Genomic DNA, 14,867 nt, shown 5'->3' with positions numbered 1-14,867 from the left:
TGACACCCAGGGGCGGCTGGCTCTGGGTGAAACCTCACTTGCCAGCCTTTGGGGAATTCTAATGCATCTCTCGGATCCGGGGATCCCTGCCAGACCCTGTGCCCGCTGCCCCCAAGGGGCACCAAGGCGGTGACGGGGGAGGCCGGGAGGGTGGCGCGGGGCTCCCCAGGGTGCCAGGCAGCTGGGAACTGTTGCAGAGGCAGCTCCAGGGGAACAAGGCTGTGGCCCGAAGGGACGCAGGGCCTCTGTGTCACCCCACCCGCTCCCCCCAGAGCGCACCAGCCTGTGCATGCTCACCCCCCTGCCCCGTGCCGGGCCCCGGCGCCCACCCCCCCCTTGTTATGCCCTGGCATTCGCCCCCTCCTCCCCCCCCGCCTGTAGCTGCTGTGACTGACCGTGTCCCCTCCTCTCTTGCAGCCTCCTTTGCCTACACGCCGGCAGGTAAGGCCCTTCCCTCTCTCGCCCCCGCCCCAGCCCTGGGGCTCCCTGGACCCCTTGACCCGACCGGAGTTGCAAAGACGGTCCACCCAGTCCCGGGCCGGTTTCCCTGAACACAGGAGGAGGCGAGCGGCCACCCGGCGCCCAAGGCGTCCCCGGCGCATCTCACTGCTGCCGTCTCTCGCCCCCCTTCACCCGAACGTGAACCCCGGCCCCGCCCTGCCCACGTCGCTCAGAGACCTGCCTGGCCTGGGAGGTGCCTTGGTTCCGGCCCACGACGCGGCCGCTGAACTGGGCGAGCTGCCTGCTCCCCACGGCCTGGTCGCGGTGCTCTGGAACCGAAGGGGGCAGCCAGGCCCGACCCCCCGGCTCCCGGCAGCGGGGGCTGACGGCAACGTCTCTGTCTCCTTTAGTCTCGTTCCCGCACGCGGAGGGGCCGGCCCGCGGCACCAGCAGGTGAGTGCAGAGCTCCCCTTCTCCCCCCCGGCTGGCAGGGGAAACCCGCCAGCCGTGCGACCCAGCGTGCAGGGTCCCCCCAACCCTGCCTCTCTCCCCCGCAGACCGGGCCTCCTGGCCATGGCCACCGGCGCCTCCAGCTACCCGTGGCTGGCGGACTCGTGGCCCGCCCCCAACCTGCTGCGCAATGGGAATGCCAAGGAGCCGGGCACAAGCTGTCCTGGGAGCCACGACGCCACGGAGAGATACTACAATGGTACTCGTGGGATGGGGGGGTCAGGCCAGGGCAGGGGGGGGCTTAGAGCAGCTCCAGGAAAGGGGTCAGGATGAACAGGCCCATGTGTGGGGCAGCTTCGGTCCCAAGGCTTTGGGGGCTGGGCGGGTGAAGGCGCCAGCTACGTGCATCTCTGGGGGACCCACGCTGGCTTTGCTGGGGAGCAGCTGGGCAGAGCTCCCAGAGAGGGCGGGGGAAGCCGCCCAAGGCAGCTGGGCCACCCCTGGGAGCTCGGAACCGGGCAGCAGCTTGGAGCCCACGGGGCAGGCGCAGGAGCCGCTGGCCCCAAACGGGCCGTGCTGTGGCTTCCGCAGCAGCCGAGCTGTGCCGATAGCAAGGTGGCCGGTGTCTGTGACTCGCCCCCACAGAGGTCGGCATTTCCAACTACCTCGCCCAGACGGAGAAGTTCGGGGCGGGCGTGGGGGACGGCCCCATCTACAGCACCATCGACCCCGCCAGCGACGAGATGAGGACCTTCAACGGGGCCTTCTCGCAGCACACCACGCCGTACGCCACCACGCCCGTGGCGCCGTACGGGGGGCCCGGCCTGCCCTCTCCCCACGAGGAGGAGAACCCACGCCACACCCAGCCCGGCCCCTGCAGCAGTCAGTACGCGCTGCCGGAGCGCAGCAGAGCCGAGCACGGTAGGGACGCCGGATCGCAAGTTCTGTGCCGCTCGTGCCCCGTCTGGGCACGGGGGGCCGGGGTGGGGGGCCAGCCTGTCCCGCCTGCCCCAGTGAGCCGGTGCCAGGCACTGAGTTGGCTCCCCCAGCAGCAGGGAGCCATGGTCCATTGCCAGGGGCATCCCCAGGACCCTGCCGAGGGCTGGGAAGCCCCGTGTGCGTCTCCAAAGGGGATCGGCTGGGCCTGGGCTGCGTAGCCCCCTCCCTGCGGGTCGGCCCATGTGGCGCAGGGGCTCGCTGGGGTTGCCCCACGCGCTGTGTGAGAAATGCCTGTCCGGCTCCGGTCTCTCTAGTGGCAAAGATCGGCAAAGCGAAGTCGAGGGGGAAGCCGGTGAAAACGCCCTCGCTGAATTGGACAGAGGTGCTGCCCCCGCCGCCCCCTGCCAGCGAGCTGAGCCAGTACATGGAGGAGGAGGAGGAGGAGGAAGAGGAAGACGAGCTGGCTGCCAGGTGAGCGCAGGGACGGCACCACCGCACAAACATCCAGCGATGCCAAGGCCAGGATCTCGGTGCCCCGCGGCGCAGCAGAGTCAGCGCCAGGGCTGGGCGAACGCCGCTGCCCGCGCCAGACTGCCCCAGCCCTGCCAGAGGCGCTGCGGGGAGCTGGGCGGGGCCAGACGGAGCTATGGCATTGCCAGACTGGCCGGTCGTGGGCTCCGTGCAACGCACTGGGGCCATCCCCACGGAGCGTGCGTGCCCTGCCACGGCCTCTCCAAAGCCTGCGGGGCTGGGCGTGATCCTGCACACACGAGCTGGGCCGGGATGCGTGGAGCCGGGCAGGACGAGAGATGCACAGGGAGCTGGGCGGGGCGGCTGTGGGAGCCAAAGGTGCTGTCCAGGTCCATGGCGCCCCAGCAGGTGTCTAATGTCTCCCCCACCCCCCCTTGCAGCGCGGAGGCGGAGGAGTGGTGCCCCCCGCTGCCCGAACGCACCTACCTGATGGAGAACGGCCAGGAGGAGCGATGCCCCCCGCCCCGTGGCACCGCCGCCTCGCCTGCCCACTCCTACGGTCAGCAGTCCACGGCCACGCTGACGCCCTCCCCGCGGGATGAGCTGAGAGCCGCTGAGGACATCCCCAGGCTGCACCACTTCGAGATCCCCCACCTGCTCCGGTAGGACGCGCCCCCGCTCCTGTGCCTGAGGCTCAGACTGCTGGGAGTGTCCCCGAGGCCTTCCCAGGCTGAGCCATGCCAGCTTCCCCACTCAGCTCCGCCAGTGCTCCTCAGTCCCGGCCTGCAGCCCCTGCTATCCTAGACTGGGGCTCCCCACACACACGAGTGGCCATGCTGGGTCAGACCAATGGTCCACCTAGCCCAGCATCTGCTGTGCCGACAGCGGCCATCACCAGGTGCCTAGAGGGAAGGAACAGATCAGGACAGTTATTGAGGGAGCCATCCCCCGTCTGGCAGTCAGAGGTGTAGGGACACTCAGAGCATGGGGGTGCTGCCCATATTGGCTAATAGCCATTGATGAACCTATCCTCCATGAACTCATCTAGTTCTTTTTGGACCCTCTTTCAGTTTTGACCTTCTCAACATCCCCTGGCAAGGAGTTCCACAGGTTGACTGTGCATTGTGTGAAGAAATACTTCCTTTTGTTTGTTTTAAACCTGCTGCCTACTAATTTCATTGGGGGACTCCTGATTCTTGTGTCGTGAAAGGGTAAATAACACTTCCTAACACCATAACTAACACTTTCTCCACCCCAGTCATGATTTTATAGACCTCTGTCATTCCCCCCCTTAAAGCTGAACAGACCCAGTCTTTTTAATCTCTCCTAATATGGAAGCTGTGCTATCCCCCTCATCGTTTTCATCGCCCTTCTCTCTGCCTTTTTGAGATGGGGTGACCAGGACTCGGCGCAGTATTGGAGGTGTGGATGTGCCATAGATTTCAATAGCAGCATTATGATATTTGCTGTTTCCTTTCCTAATGATTTCCAACATTCTCTTCGCTTCTTTGCCTGCCGCTGCCCATTGAGCAGGTGTTTTCAGAGAACTACCACAGTGACTCCCAGATCTCTTTCTAGGGTGTTCACAGCTAGTCTAGGTCCCATCATTTTGTATGGATAGTTGGGATGATGTTTTCCAATGGGCAACACTTTGCATTTATCAACATTGAATTCCATCTGCCATTGTGTCACCCAGCCGTTCAGTTCTGTCAGATCCCTTTGTAACTCTTCGCTGTCAGCTTTGGACTTAACTATCCTGAGTAATTTTGTATCATCTGCAAACTTTGCCACCTCACTGTGTACCCCTTCTCCCCATCATTATGTTGAACAGCACTAGTCTCACTGTAAATCGTTGGGGGACCCTATTATTTGCCTCTCTCCATTGTGAAAACTGATAATTTATTCCTACCCTTTGTTTCCTGTCCTTTAACCGGTTACTGATCCATGAAAGGACCTTCCTTCTTATCCCATGACTGCTTACTGGGCTTAAGAGCTTTTGGTGTGGGACCTTGTCAAAGGCTTTCTGACAGTCCAAGTATGCTATGTCCAATGGATCACCCTTGTCCATACGCTTGTTAGTCCCTCAAAAATTCCATAAGATTGGTGAGGCATGATTTTCCTTTACAAAAGCTGTGTTGACTCTTGCCCACCATACTGTGTTCATCTGTGTGCCTGACAATTCTGTTTTTTACTATAGTTTCACCCAGTTTGCCTAGTCCTGAAGTTAGGCTTATCAGCCTGTAATTGCCAGGATTGCCTCTGGAGCCTTTTATAAAAATCAGCATCACATTAGCTAGCCTCCACTCATCTGGGACACATTTTGTTTTAAGCCATAGGTTACATGCCACAGTTAGGAGTTCTGTGATCACACATTTGAGTTTCTTCAGAACTCTTGGGCGAATCCTGTCTGGTCCTGGTGAATTATTGCTGTGTAATTTATGAATTTGTTCCAAGACCCCCTCAATCTGGGATGCTCCTCAGACTTGTTACATAAAAAGAATGGCTCGGGTATGGCGATCTCCCTCATAACCTGTGCGGTGAAAACTGATGCAAAGAATTTATTTAGCTTTGCCATAACAGCCTTTTCTTCCTTGAATGCTCCTTTTGCACCTTGATTGTTCAGTGGCTCCACTGATTGTTTGGCAGGTCTCCTGCTTCTAATGTACTTAAAAAACATTTTGCTGTTAGTTGTTGTGTCCTTATCTTCAATTTCTTTCTGCCCTGCCTTGTTGTGCTTTTACCCTTGACTTTCCAGAGTTTCTGCTCCTTTCTATTTTCCTCACTAGGATCTGACTTCCAATTTTTAAAGGAAGCCTTTTTGCCTCTCACTGCTTCTTTTACTCTGCTATGTAGCCATGGTAGCATTTTTTTTAGTCTTCTTACTCTGTTTATTTGGGGGTATACATTTAGTTTGAGCCTCTGTTAATGCGTTTTAATATCATCTCCATGAAGTTTGCCGGCATTTCACTCTTGTGACTGTTCCTTTTAATTTCTGTTGAACTAGCGTCTTCGTTTTTGTGTAGTTCTCCTTTCTGAAGTTAAATGCTAGTGTGTTGGGGGTTTGGGCACTTCCTCACTACAAGAATGTTAAATTTAATTACAGTATGGTCGCTATTACCGAGGGGTTCAGTTATATTTACCTCTTGGACCAGATCCTGTGCACCACTTAGGACTAAATCAGGAATTGCCTCGCCTCTCATGGGTTCCAGGACTAGTTGCTCCAAGAAGCAGTCATTTAAGGTGTCAAGAAAGTTTATCCTGAGGTACCCAGTCAGTATGAGGATAGTTCAAATCCTCCATTATTGGGTTTTCTGCCTTTGCTTCCTCTCTAATCTCCCTAAGCATTTCACAACCACCATCATCGTCCTAGTCAGGTGGTCGGTAAGATATTCCTACTGCTATATTCTTACTATTCAAGCATGGCATTTCTAGCCATACGGATTCGATGGTACATTTTGATTCATTTAAGATTGTTACTATATTTGACTCCATGCTTTCTTTCACATACAGTGCCGCACCCCCACCAGCGCAACCTGCTCTGTCGTTCCTGCCTTGTACTCTGGTATTACAGGGTCCCACTGATTAGCAATGTGCCACCAGGTTTCCACCATGCCTGTTGTATCAATAGCCTCATTTAATGCCAGGCACTCTACCTCTCCCATCTTAGTATTTAACTTCTAACATTTGTACATATGCACCTGTACAGTTTCTACCCTTCATGGGTTATATTTAAATGGGACTCTTTTACGTTTGCCTGGTCCGCATTAGCTCCCGCGCGTACTTTACCAACTTCTTTCCAAGCCTTTTTACTAGGATACAGAATTCCCCTTTTAATAATTTCATCCCTGAGGGATGTGTCTGTCTGACCCGTGTGCCCCTCCGCACTTGTTGGCTTACTCCCAGCTCTTAGTTTAAAAATTCCTCTACAACCGTTTTAACTTTACCTGCCAGCAATCTGGTTCTGGTTTGGTTTAGGTGGAGCCCATCCTTCCTGTAGAGGCTCCTCCTTTCCCAAAAAGTTCCCCAGTTCCTAATAAACCTAAATCCCTCCCCCCCACGCTATCATCTGATCCACGCATTGAGACCCTGCAGTTCTGCCTGGCCAACTGGCCCAGTGCATGGAACTGGGAGCATTTCAGAGAATGCTACCCTGGAGGTCCTGGACTTCAATCTCTGACCTAGCAGCCTACATTTGGCCTCCGGGACCTCTCTGCTATCCTTCCCTGTGTCATTGGTACCTGCATGTACCACGACCACCAGCTCCTCCCCAGCACGGCACATACGTCTGTCTAGATCCTTTAGAGATCTGCAACCTTCCCGCTCAGCAGGCAAGACACCATGTGGTTCTCCCGGTCATCACAAACCGCAGTACAGTGCTGTTACCTGGCTCTTCCTAATAACGGGGGTCCCCTCCCCCGGAGAGGTAGCCTCAGTGCGAGAGGAAACCAGGACATCCTCTGGAAGGAGGGTCCCAACAACGGGATCATTTCCCTCCCCTCCAGTTTGATGTTCTCCTCCCCGGAGACTTTCATCCTCCACAGCACAGAGGCTGCCAGACTGGGGGTGGGACAGTTCTCCTGTGCCCTGGAAAGTCTTGTCTCTGTCTCCCTTAGCTCCTCCAGTTCAGCCATGCTGGTCCCCAGAGCCCGTATTCGTCTCTGAGGGCCAGGAGCTGCTTGCACTGAATGATCACGCCATCTGCCCACGAGGCAGGGACGCGCGCATGCTGCATTCAGTGCAATACACTGGGTAGCCCCACCTGCCTTCTCTTTACTCCGGCTGGATGGTTTGTTTGTTTGCGGGGTGCAGTTCTTGGCCTCGGTTTAGGGAATGTTTGGTCGGTGTCTCTGGCTCTCACACTCCCTCTCGAAAGCGCCTCCCAAAACTCCCGTTGGCTGCTCCCCTGGTCACGCAGGAGCTGGCTTGTTCTTCCTGAGCTAGCTCTGGCCAAGGGATCCTAAGGGGTTAGGGCTCCAAGGCCGGCCGGATGGAGCCCGTTCGGAAGCTCTCAGCCTAGCCTAGCCGGCCACTAAACCCCGAACTGACCACACGATACACGGCAAACCAAGCACACGACAAACTAACAGGCACCAAACTTGCCCCACGGGTCATAGAGACCTCCCCAGTACAACTCCCCTGCGTGCTAGTTCTGCCGGTGCCCCTCAATCCCAACCCGCAGCCCCCTGCCGTCCCAGCCCTGGGCTCCCCACCCCCCGCTCTGCAGTATCCACGCGTAACCTGGCCTGGGTCGGTCCTGGGCTATGGCTTTCGAATGAGGATGTCCCCCGTGGGGTTCGAGGACACCCCAGCTGGTTCAGCGGTGCTGAATGCCCAAGGTGGCGCTCTGGGTGCCGATGAATTACCCCTAAACCGCGGGCAGCCTGGAGGCCAGGGAGGCCAGGGTCTCCTCTCACCCAGGGGCAGCTGGCGGGGATTCTGCACAGCTGATAACGGGGGTGGGCCCCCAGCACTGGGCAGCGGATGGGCTTCTGCCACGGCTGGTGTGTGCAGCTCTGCCGGGGCAGGGTGGGTGCCAGGAGACATTCCTCGGCTCCTGGCGCAGGGGGCAGATGGCGCGTGGCTTCACTGGGCTGCCCTTGCTGTTTTCAAGGCCGTTGCCGAACGGCTCGGGGGTGCTGCCCTTGGCCCCGAGCCCCCCGCTGACCCAGTCCGACCCCAACCTCACCGCCCTCACGGAGGGGGCCGATGGCCACACGCCCAGACACGGACACAGACGCAACCTGAGTCAGACCCCAGCGCACAGCGCCGAGAACGTCGCGTCCCCGAGCCCAGGTGGGTGCAGCTCAGTTCCCCTGGGCCCAGCCGTCGGCAGCATCCGTCGGGCCTAGTGCCTCTGCGGGTGCAGGGGAGGGGGGGGCTCCGTGAAGGGATCGGGGCGCTGCAGCTCGGGAGAACTTGGTTCGCGCCGGCCGGCGCCGCGCTGAGGGAGCAGGGAGCCAGGCCCCTGCCCACGCAGCGCCCGTGGGACGAGATGGGAGGCGGAGGCAGGTCAGGGGCTCACGCTGCCTTTGCCGACAGGTAAAGCCCGTCCTGCCCCCGGTGACGCATCCCTCGCCCCGGCACAGAAGGCGAGAGCCAAGAAAAAAGCCAAGCCCAGCCACTACCGCCGGGAGAAGAAACAGGGAGGTGAGTGTGGGCACGGCCCCTGGCAGCGAACGCCCCGGCTGCCCAGCCAGCCAGGGAGCTGTTCGCTGGGATGCCCAAGACTACGCCAGCCAGAGCAGCCCTTTCCCACCGCCCCGGCCGGGCAACAGGATGGGCAGCCCAGCTCCTGGCTCTTCTGTCTGATGGGCAGCCGGTGGGCCCCCTCCGAGCCATTCCCCCTCCCCGTCAGGGGCTCTGCCAGGCGCCGGCGGGGGCAGCGGGTTCGGCTGGGTGCGATGGGCACAGCCTGACTGGCACGCTGACATGATTCCCCCGCTTCCCGCACAGATCTCCCACCGCCCCCACTGCCACCGCCCAGCGAGGACCCCGGCGCCTCTGCCCAGCTCCCTGCGCCACCACCGGCCTGCAGCGCCTCCTCTCTGGAGAGGGACGCAAGCAGTGCCGGCGCCACAGAGCGGAGAGCTGGCCATCGGACCGCGCCGGGCCAGCACCAGCACCGAGACGGTAATGCCAGCTCCCCCTTTTCCCCCGGCCAGACTGGGGGGCGTCCCCACTGCAGGACAGCTCGTGCTCACAGCCCCTCGCCCTCACCACGCTGGGGGCTGTTCTCCTGCGTGCTCCTGGCCCCACCGCCAGCACCTCCTCCCCAGAGCTGCTCAGAAACCAGCCCCCCTCGGGCACGGACAGGCAGGTGCCTGCTGTGGGCACAGGCAGCCCAAGCCTCCACGTTCCTACCCCGGGCTGGCTCCTGCTTGCCGTGCGGGACCCCAGGGCAGGCTGAACCCGTGGCGTTGAGCAGACGTGCTGGGATCGCGGTTCCATGGCAGGGCCCCACCCCGTTACAGATCACACGCCACGTGGTGCCGGCGCAGCAGCTGGCCGCGAGCCGCTGTGTGCTGCAGGGCAGCGCCGTGGGCCCCGTCCCCTGCCACGTGCGGCCGGGGCTCCCCGCGGGGTCCAGGCCCGCCGGGTGCATCTGCCGCATGCGCCGGGCGGGAGGCAGCGCCAGCCCCACCCACGCGCCCATCCCTTAAATTGCAGCGGAGGAGATCGTCCCGTACAGCAGGCCCACCTTCCTCTCCAGGGGGCAGGTGTCAAGCAACTGCTCCACGACCGGCAGCTCCTCCTCCAGGGGCTCAACGGGGTCCCGGGGCCACGGCGCCAGCCGCAACAGGACAGCAGAGCGCAGTGAGGTGAGCCGCCGCCCGTGCCCCGCTCTCCGTAACCGGGGGGGCCTGCCCGGCACTGGGGACCACGGAGAGGTGGCCCCAGGCAGCCACCTGCAGGGGCAGGACACTGGGACCCTCCACAATGGCCCCCTGGCCTAGGGCTGGTGTCGGGTGCCAGGCAGGGGCTGGGTGTGGATGGCTCCCCCGTCCCTTCCCCTGCAAGCCACCTGGGCTGGTTCGCTCTCCTGGATCTGCAGCCGGTGGCGCAGGTGAGCTGGGCGGGGAAGGCTTGCTCCATGAGTCACTCTGATGGGCAGGGAGGATGCCTTGGCTCCCCGTGGCCTGGCCAGGGAGGATCCTGGCAAAGCCAGAGCCGTTAGGAGGCTGTAAGCATGCCCAGGGGAGGGCGCACCCCGTCCTCGTGGGCTCTGCTGTGCTTGCTGGCTCAGAGATGGCTGGGATGGAGCTGGACCACACACAAAGACGAGCAGGCTTGGATCCGGGGCTGGGACCCCAGGCTGCCCGCAGCGAGGGGCTAGGTGGAGGGGTCCTGCGTCCAGCCCCTCCCGGCTCCCAGCCCCGCTGATGAGTTTCTCTTTGCAGGAGAAGAGATGAAGCCGGCGGTGTGGCCGAGCGAGCGGCCGCAGGCTGAGAGCAGAGCTGTGCCCGGAGACGCTGGGCTGGGCGCTGGGCTTCGGCCTGGTTTAACTGATGACCCTGTGACTGGAGCCGGGCGGCCCGGTCCCTTGTAAATAGGCGGGGTTGGAAGCAGCTGGCCAGGGCCAGGCGGGCTGTGTTTATAGCCAGGACACGGGGCTCGCGGGTGAGGCTGCCTGGGCCCGTCCGGGACCAAGCCGGCAGCTCTGCAAAGGAAGGTTTATGCCCAACAGGACAGGGGCGGGAAGCTGGGGCAGGAGCAGCTTCCTGCCAGGCGCAGAGAGCATCCCCCCCATGGGCACTGCCGGCCGGGCCAGCCCCTCGCATGGGCAGGGCTGTTTTTGGTAGCTAATGAACCGTTTTGTAAAACCACCAATAAAGCTGTTTGTTCCCCTGGACGGAGCGAGGGGCTTGGCTTCTTGGGGGCAGGGCCGGGGCAGCAGGATGAACCCCATGGCTCTGCTGCGGCACGGGGCTGCGCGTGGCAAAGCTCAGATTACGGCAAGTGAAAACGTATTACGAATCTCACCTGCTTCCCCGCCCAGTGCCCTTTCCCCTCGGGCCCCTCGCTGGGCTGGACCCACTGCAAAGCTCTGGCCCCAGCCGAGGGGACTGGTTTTGAATCGGGGTCACTGACAGTCTGGAGAGGCTGGCGTAGGGCCAGGGATTGGGGTGGAGGGGGGAGCTTCTTTTTATAAACCTGAACTGGGGTTTGCCCTGGGAGCCGGCCCAGCCTGGAGGAGGGGGCGATACGATGGCAGCACGCTAAGGGCTGAGCCGCGAGGAACCCATTTTGAAGCACTTGGTGGCGAGGAAGGTGATCGGGAACTGTCAGCATGGATTGACCAAGGGCAAGTCATGCCTGACCAACCTGATTGACGAGGTGACTGGCTCTGTGGATGTGGGGAAAGCGGTGGATGTGATATACCTTGACTTTAGCAAAGCTGTTGATACAGTCTCCTACAGTATTCTTATCAGCAAGTTAAAGTAGTATGGGTTGGATGAATGGACTATAAAATGGATCGAGAGCTGGCTAGAGCATAGGGCTCAATGAGTAGTGAGCAATGACTTGATGTCTAGTTGGCAGCTGGTAACACGTGGAGTGCCCCAGGGGTCGGTGCTGGGGTCAGTTTTGTTCAACATCTTCATTAATGATCTGGAGGATGGGGTAGATTGCACCCTCAGCAAGTTTGCAGATGACACTAGGCTGGGGGGAGTGGTAGATACCCTGGAAGGTGGGGATAGCATACAGAGTGACCTAGACAACTTGGAGGATTGAGCCCAAAGAAATCTGATGAGGTTCAACAAGGACAAGTGCAGAGTCCTGCACTTAGGAAGGAAGAATCCCATGCACAGCTACAGACTGGAGACCGACGAGCTAGGCAGCAGCTCTGCAGAAAAGGACCTGGGGGTAACAGTGGATAAGAAGCTGGATCTGAGTCAGCAGTGTGCCCTGGTTGCCAAGATGTGGACAAATTGGAGAGTCCAGCAGAGGACAACAAAAATGATGAGGGGGCTGGAGCACAGGACTTAGGAGGTGAGGCTGATGCAAAAAAAACCAACCAGCCGCCCGCCCTGCTGGGTTGCAGCAGGGTGACCCTGTTGACTCACATTGCACTTGTGACACACTAAAGCCCCTGGCTCCCTTTCCGCAGGACCCCTTCCTAGGCAGTCACTTCCCGTGGGGTGCGTGTGCGACTGAGCCGGCCTTCCTACCTGCAGAACGCTGCATTCGTCCTGACTGAATTTCCGCCTGTTTTTTTCAGACCATTTCTCCAGTTTAGCCAAGCTCATTATGAATTTGAATCGCATCCTCCAAGGCCCTGGCACCCTTCCTCCCAGCTTGGCCCAGCGAGCGCCCCCGGCGCAGCGGGCTGGATTCTTACACCGGCAGGGCCGGTCGAGGCCACCCAGCAGCAGCGTGGGACTTGGCACACGCAGCTGTCCCCGGGCAGGGCCCTGCACTCACAGCGGGACCCCAGGCCTCTTCCAGGCAGTACTATAGCTGCTGTCGAACCCACCCCCCGGCCAGGATATTATACAGCTTTTACACACACACACACACACACACACACACACACTCTCTCTCTCTCTCGGGTGGGACGCACGTGGCTCACCCCATGCTGTGCGGCAGGTGACACGGCAGCGCTCAGCTCCCTGGAAAAGGGCTCTTTATTTACAGGAACGCGGCCGGGCTCTTTATTTACAGGACCGCGGCCACGCAGCGTTAGTAGTTGGGAAATCAGGCAGGTTAGGAAAAGCCTCAAAGCAGCCAGTAAAGGACGTTGTAAAAGCTACAAAGAGCCGAGTGTTGAGCCCCCTGCGCGGATCTGCCCAAACGCTGTAATGACCCCAGCTTGGATATCCCAGCCTGCAGCTTCCTGGGGCGAGCTGAGCGCCGTGAAGCAAACGCAGGCCTCTGTAAAACGACAGCAGCTGCAGGGGGCTCCCTGTGGGGCCCAGGAAAAGCTCTCGCTGGCGAGTGCCCCAGACAGCGGCTCAGAGCAGAGATCTGCACCCCGAAGCCACCCACAGGACTCCTGGCTTGGGCCCCACATTGCCAGAGAGCATGGGGCGCCAGCCTGCGAGTGGGGCAGCGGGTGGGAGTGAGACCAGGCACTCGGGAGAAAACGCCTCCGCCAGCTCCGTGGCCAGGCCATGCTGGGTGTGGTTCCTCTCCCGCTCGGAGCAGCCTCTGCCCGCTCTGCCAAGAGCTGCCCCGTCGGCCTGGCCCGTCCCGTCTCGCCCGCTGAGTGCTGCTCCCTTCCGCGCAAGGCTGGCGAGTCCCTGCAAGCCTTTCCCCTGGGAGGGCAGGACAAGGCGGGGGAGCTTCAACGTCCTTTCAGGAGGGATTGCATTGCCAAGAACCAGGGGCCAGGCCGGTCTAGCAGGGCCCGCAGCTGGGGACATCAGTAACCCCCAGGCCCACGTTGCCCCGAATCTCCCTGGGGCTTCGGGCATTGCAGACGTCACACCTGCCCGGTCCAGAACATGCTCGGCCCTGGCGTCCCCTCGGCCATCCGCTCCATGGGCTTCTCCCCCTTCCTGGAAAGGACAATGCTGTTTGGCATGGGGCCGTGGGCAGCGGGGCAGGGGGCCTGGAGCTCTCCCATGGCCCCCCCGGCGGAGCTGCTGAATGCTGACACACAGGGGCCTGGAAAGAAATCACCTTTTACTACCAGCGACCAGCAGCGTCTGAGCAGCTCAGCACGCGACGCTGCAGTCCACGGGTGGGCCGGGCCGGGCCTGGCCTGGGGGTCCCCGGCCCTGGGCAGAGGGGAAACGGGAATTCTCTTTGTTCACGGGAGGCCGGTTTGGACCACGTTCCCCCGGCAGGCCGGCTACAAGAAGTTTCGGCCCAGGGGGACTCAGTGGAACAAAAGCGGCTGGATCATTTGGACATCAGGCACCGATGACGTGACGTGCTGAGCGTGTTTCCTCGTGAGACGGGCAGGGCTTCCCACACAGGGCCATGGCATCTCCAGCTGGCACATGGCAGGGCCAGGCACAGAGGCACGAGCCGGTTGAGGGTCTGGAAGGCAGGCATCTGTCCTGCTGCCTGCACGGCAGAGACACCAAGGGCAGGGCATGGGGGAGAGAGCCGGGAAACCTAGCTTTAATTCCAGCTCCAGCAGAGACTCACTGCACACAGCGGGGAGTGCAAGACCGGCCGGCCAGCCTCACTAGTGCGAGGTGTGCTGGCAAGGAGCCATGAGAGAGTCCTAGCCAGCAACAGACGGGCAGCAGGGCTGGGTACACCCGAGCATCGAGGATCCAGGCTGAAACGTACCTGGCACAGCTCCTGGCCTCTCCTCTGCCCCGTCCAGACCCCATGGGGCCGCCCTCGCTGCGGTTGTGAGAGCTGGGCAGGTGTGGGTCTGCCAGGATCCCTGGATCCTGCCACAAATTGCCTTTCCCCGACCCTCTGCACCCAGGCACCAGACTGAGCTCAGCCCCCAGGACAGGGACCCACCGGGGAGTCATCAGGGGCACGGGGCACTGCAGTCTGGGCTGAACTCCTGGCTCAGCGCTGCCTGCAAGGGGGCAACTCGAGAGCTGCCCAGTGAGCACAGTGTCCTAAGCAGGCCAGGGCTGCCCGAGGGCGCCCACGTGCCACTTGCCCGGCCCCCAGGAGAGGCCCGGTGGCTGGGGCGTGCGCTCCCCTGGCCGGGGAGCATGCAGTGCTGCAATGCCGGAGCAAGCCACCCCGCAGGGCCCAGCCCGCGCCCGTCAGCGACACACAGTCACCCTGTGCCAGGCAGCACCAGACTGTCACTTGCCGTTTGGCCCATGCCCAGGGGCAGCAAAGGGCCGGATCCCGCTCAGTGCTGCCTTCCCCTCGTCCGGCTTCTCAGGGGCAGGCGTCCCCTCGGCCCCCTGGGAGTACGTGGCCTCCATTTCCTCCATCCAGCCGGCGCCCCACTCCCACACGGGAAGGGGAAGGGGCTCTGCGCCCGCCCACGCCGCGCTCTCCCAGCGCTCGGGAGTGGGGAAGAGCCCAGCCAGCGGGGAGGCGGGCGGTGAGAAGTCTGTGGAAACAGCAGCCCCCGGTTACGTGGCGAGGATCAGGAGGGGCGGGCGAGAGAGGGTGACCCCAGGGACCTCACATCTGGA

The 14,867-nt window shown here is 61.2% G+C and overlaps 2 protein-coding genes across 2 annotated transcripts in view; one reads left to right on the top strand and one right to left on the bottom strand.

Annotated features, from left to right (window-relative positions):
- Positions 1–10,651, top strand: part of ROBO3 (roundabout guidance receptor 3) — a 106,631-nt gene extending 95,980 nt beyond the window's left edge. The window contains exons 18-28 of the mRNA XM_067563190.1: positions 418–441; positions 852–894; positions 999–1,150; positions 1,537–1,812; positions 2,145–2,301; positions 2,742–2,963; positions 7,913–8,094; positions 8,341–8,448; positions 8,755–8,931; positions 9,469–9,620; positions 10,200–10,651. Coding sequence (XP_067419291.1) covers positions 418–441; positions 852–894; positions 999–1,150; positions 1,537–1,812; positions 2,145–2,301; positions 2,742–2,963; positions 7,913–8,094; positions 8,341–8,448; positions 8,755–8,931; positions 9,469–9,620; positions 10,200–10,211 — 1,505 coding nt within the window. The 3' untranslated portion in view covers positions 10,212–10,651. The remainder of the gene's footprint in view (positions 1–417; positions 442–851; positions 895–998; positions 1,151–1,536; positions 1,813–2,144; positions 2,302–2,741; positions 2,964–7,912; positions 8,095–8,340; positions 8,449–8,754; positions 8,932–9,468; positions 9,621–10,199) is intronic.
- Positions 10,652–12,407: 1,756 nt separating this feature from the next.
- The window catches only part of ROBO4 (roundabout guidance receptor 4), a 33,241-nt gene continuing 30,781 nt past the window's right edge, over positions 12,408–14,867 (bottom strand). Inside the window, exons 19-20 of the mRNA XM_067563175.1 lie at positions 14,534–14,782; positions 12,408–13,407 (exon numbers count right to left, since the gene is read on the bottom strand). Coding sequence (XP_067419276.1) covers positions 13,223–13,407; positions 14,534–14,782 — 434 coding nt within the window. The 3' untranslated portion in view covers positions 12,408–13,222. The remainder of the gene's footprint in view (positions 13,408–14,533; positions 14,783–14,867) is intronic.

The sequence above is a fragment of the Emydura macquarii genome, unplaced genomic scaffold, assembly GCF_026122565.2.
Source record: "Emydura macquarii macquarii isolate MOO-44397 ecotype Brisbane River unplaced genomic scaffold, CSIRO-AGI_Emac_v2 contig_312, whole genome shotgun sequence".
Classification (NCBI taxonomy): domain Eukaryota; kingdom Metazoa; phylum Chordata; order Testudines; family Chelidae; genus Emydura; species Emydura macquarii.
This window is presented reverse-complemented; position numbering and strand designations above follow the sequence as displayed.